The sequence below is a fragment of the Gracilinanus agilis genome, chromosome 3 (assembly GCF_016433145.1).
Source record: "Gracilinanus agilis isolate LMUSP501 chromosome 3, AgileGrace, whole genome shotgun sequence".
NCBI lineage: Eukaryota > Metazoa > Chordata > Mammalia > Didelphimorphia > Didelphidae > Gracilinanus > Gracilinanus agilis.
The window spans coordinates 100,207,141-100,210,691 of record NC_058132.1 but is presented as its reverse complement, the minus strand read 5'-3'; the positions used below and the strand labels follow the sequence as shown (position 1 = coordinate 100,210,691).

The window sequence follows — 3,551 nt, the reverse complement described above, 5'->3', positions numbered from 1 at the left end:
ATTAAAAGAAACATTACCCTCTGCTCTATTGCTGCACCCTAAGGATAACGGGACTTCTCTGACTTGAAGCTAAAGTCTTCTCTATGTGAGATCTCCCACACAAGGACAGATGCTCTTCCAGAGCAAGGACTGCCTTAGGTTTCACTCTTTATCCCTAGGACTTGAAGAACAAGATGGTGAGGTGGGAGTTTCAGTTTCCTTTCCCATGTGAAAATGGGCCCCAGACCAGTGACTGGCTTAAGTTCCTGTCTGCTCAGCTCCTGGTCTCACTAGACACAAGCAATACATCCCTCAGACTCAGCTGCTTCCTTGCAGGGGATCAAGGTATTGGGGAGCCCTAAGCCTTTCCAACACCAGCCCTTATCCCCAGCCTTCATGCACCAATGCCCCAGCTGTGCTTGGACTTCCTACAGGCCCTGTCCCTCCAACTCATGAATGGACTTCTTCTGGCAGGCCAGGGCTACTTGTTTGTTTTCTTAAACACATTTCATAATACTTGGCAGACCATGGGAACAGAAAGCCCTCTGCTTCGTGAAGAAATGAAACCCTTCTGCTCCCAATCCCAAGATTCTTGTGGCCTCCTCATTGCTGTAGCACTGAAGTCTTGCTCCATTGCCATTGAGGGGTCTCAGCAGGGAAGCAAAAGAGGGGAAGGTGCTGTGCTTCATTTGGGGTTACTTTTTCTCATAACTGAACCCTTACTGGGCCATGCCAATGTCCTCACCCAGCACAATGTATGACCCAGCCTTCCTTGGGGGCATCTTTTTTTTTTTTTTAAACCCTTATCTTCTGTCTTAGAATCAGTATGAAGTATCAGTTGCAAGGAAGAAGAGCAGTTCTAGGGCTAGAAAATTGGGGTTAAGTGGCTTGCCCAGAGTCACATAGCTAGGAAGTATCTGAGATCAAATTTGAACCCAGGACCTCCCATCTCCAGGTCTGCCTCTCCATCCACTGAGCATGCCCCAAGGTCTCTTCAAGATAGGTGTGTGCACATTTCTGTGGGGGATAGAGGTTTGGTGTTTGGGTCAAGGCACTACCTAGCATTAAAGAAAGTTTTTAAGTGGTAAAAAACCAAAATTATGCATTCCATTTAATAAGCACTGAACAAATTTTATTCATAATGAATGGAAGTTGTAGAGATGCACAATTTGGAGCAACAAAAGTGGGGGGAAAAGTTTCAATGAATACTACCCTCTAATGGGTCCTTTGAGGGGCTTAGTGAGATAAAGGATCTTTGAGCCTTCCTTTGAGTGGATGACTACTTGCTAGGGACTAGCTGAGGCAGGTGTGGGTGGGACTGGAGGCCCTCTAGACCCCTCTGGTTCTGAGATTCTGTCACAGGAACATTTTGGTGGGTTTTCTGGGTAAGAGGCCAACACGCATCTGCCTGTGTCTTTACTGAGCTGAAACACTATGAGAAGTCACATGGGAGCTTTTTAAGTGGCCCCAGAAGAGGGCTAGAACTGGAAAATCATAAAATCTCAGAACTGAAAGGTACCTTTGAGACCCTCCAGTCCAATGACCTTATTTTATAGAGGAGACTGTGGCCCAGAGAGGGGATATAATTTTCCCAAAGTCACACAGCAAGTCAGAAGTCAAGTTAACACTAGAACCCAGAGCTTTTCCAACATCTTGGACATTCAGCTGTCCCAGTCAAGGGGGAAGGGTGTCCCCTGTAAGGCAGAAAATGTTTCTGAGTCTAGTCATAGATAATCATCTTCACTGGAGGCAGAATCCAAGTCAGAGTCCAGGTTGTCCCCATCAGAGATTGGAACCCGCTCCATCGGACTCTCCTCCATCGTCCCTGCCTGGAGAGCAAAGGTCTTTCCCCAGCTACAGGGATAGCCCACGGGCCTCAGCTGGCGACTGATGAGGGCCAGGGCCAGGTGCCCGCGGAATCTCTCCATTCATCTGCCGGCCCTGGAGCCCCTCTGTCTGCTCATGGTGGTGAGCATTTGGCTGATGTAGGAGGTCAGGAGGTCATCCATTTTGTAGCCCTAGACAAGAAAAGGAAGGCAGAGAAACAAAGACAAGGATGTAGTTTCTACAAGGGTATTATTCCACACCTGAATCGCCAATGCCCATGTTCTATTTTTTTGGTAGTCAGATGTTAACCGGAGACACAGAGAAGTTAAACCAGGTCTGTGGGCACTTCCCCTTGGAGTTTCCAAATTCCTAGCTTAATGCTTAGAAGTCATCAATTCATTTAGTCAGGGCTGGAGAGACCTGCAAGTTTTCTAGTCTAACCCTTTTGTTAACAGAAGAGGAAACTAAGGCTTAGGTCACACATATAGTAAGTAACCTGAGAATGTAAGCTCCTTGAGGCCAAGGACTGTCTTCTCAGAGCCAAGACCAGTATCTAAGGCTCCTGACACTTGGTCTGGTACCCTGTACTCTAAGCACTGTCTTCTGTGTCATTTAAAAACCTTAGTGCCTCTGCCCAGAGTGATGGGCCAGGATGCCCTGAGATGGGACACAGAGATCTCCGTGGATTCTGACGTCAACTGCAGAAGGTTACCTGCAGGCACCCAACTTCTTCTTTTCTTAGTACTGAGATGCTGGAGTAGGAGTTCTTCTCCACTTGTGTCCTGGCTATCCCAAGAAACCTATGGGCCCCTTCTCAGAATCATATTTTCAAATGCAAAAATAAAATCCATAACATTACCAAGGAAGCCAATTAGAGTAAAACAGAGCTATCAAAATTTCAAAATAATAACAAACCAAATTTATGGACATCAGGTTAAAAGCTCCCAGTCTAAAAGTCTTTGCTTTATTCAGTGGACCTAAGGAGTCAGAATTGCAGGCTCAGTCTCCATATTAGATAGCTGCACAAAGAGAATCTGTTCTACACCAGACTGAGACCTGCCCTCAGACATTGCAGACATCACCCAAACTGAGAGATCTCCCTTTGGAGAGCCTGGACAGCAACACCAGGCTCAGTCTTTACCTCATACCTTACCCCATCTCCAAGCTGAGCCCTGACTCTGGTCTCAGACTGAGCTCTACCCCCTGACCCCAGAAGGAGTCTTGACCCCATCCTTGGTCAGAGGATGACTTTTCCTGACCCTGGTCTGAGCCCTGCTCCTGGCTAGGCTCAGTCCTTAGACAGCCTATCATCAACCCCATCTGAGTCTTAACCTTAACTCCAGTCTGAGGCCTGGCTCTGACCCTTGTCAAATCTCTACTCCTGGAACCAGTCTGAGCCCAGTCCTTTATTCGCAGACCCTGGCTCCCAGAATGAACCTAGCCCTTAGCCTAGACCCCAAACCCCATCTAAACCCTGCCTCTGGCCCTTTGACTTCTAATAATTCCATTATTGTTTCACAGCTGACAAAATACTTTTCTTACAACCATCTTATATAGCGGTGGTTCATACATTATTCCCATTTAAAAGATGAGGAAACAGTGCACAGAGGTGATGTGAGTTGCCCTATATCACATAGTTAGCAAATATCAAATGTTTGACAATTAAATTTGTACCAAGTCTTCTAAATCCAATTCTTTTTCTTTTCTTCCTTTCTTCTTCTTCTTCTTCTCTCTCTCTCTCTCTC

At 46.5% G+C, this 3,551-nt stretch overlaps 1 protein-coding gene across 2 annotated transcripts in view; it reads right to left on the bottom strand.

Annotated features, from left to right (window-relative positions):
• Positions 1–1,089: 1,089 nt before the first annotated feature.
• Positions 1,090–3,551, bottom strand: part of MYO7A (myosin VIIA) — a 144,974-nt gene continuing 142,512 nt past the window's right edge. For both annotated transcript variants that reach the window (XM_044668167.1, XM_044668168.1), the window contains exon 47: positions 1,090–1,997. In XM_044668167.1, the coding sequence (XP_044524102.1) occupies positions 1,908–1,997 (90 nt within the window). In that variant the 3' untranslated portion in view covers positions 1,090–1,907. The remainder of the gene's footprint in view (positions 1,998–3,551) is intronic.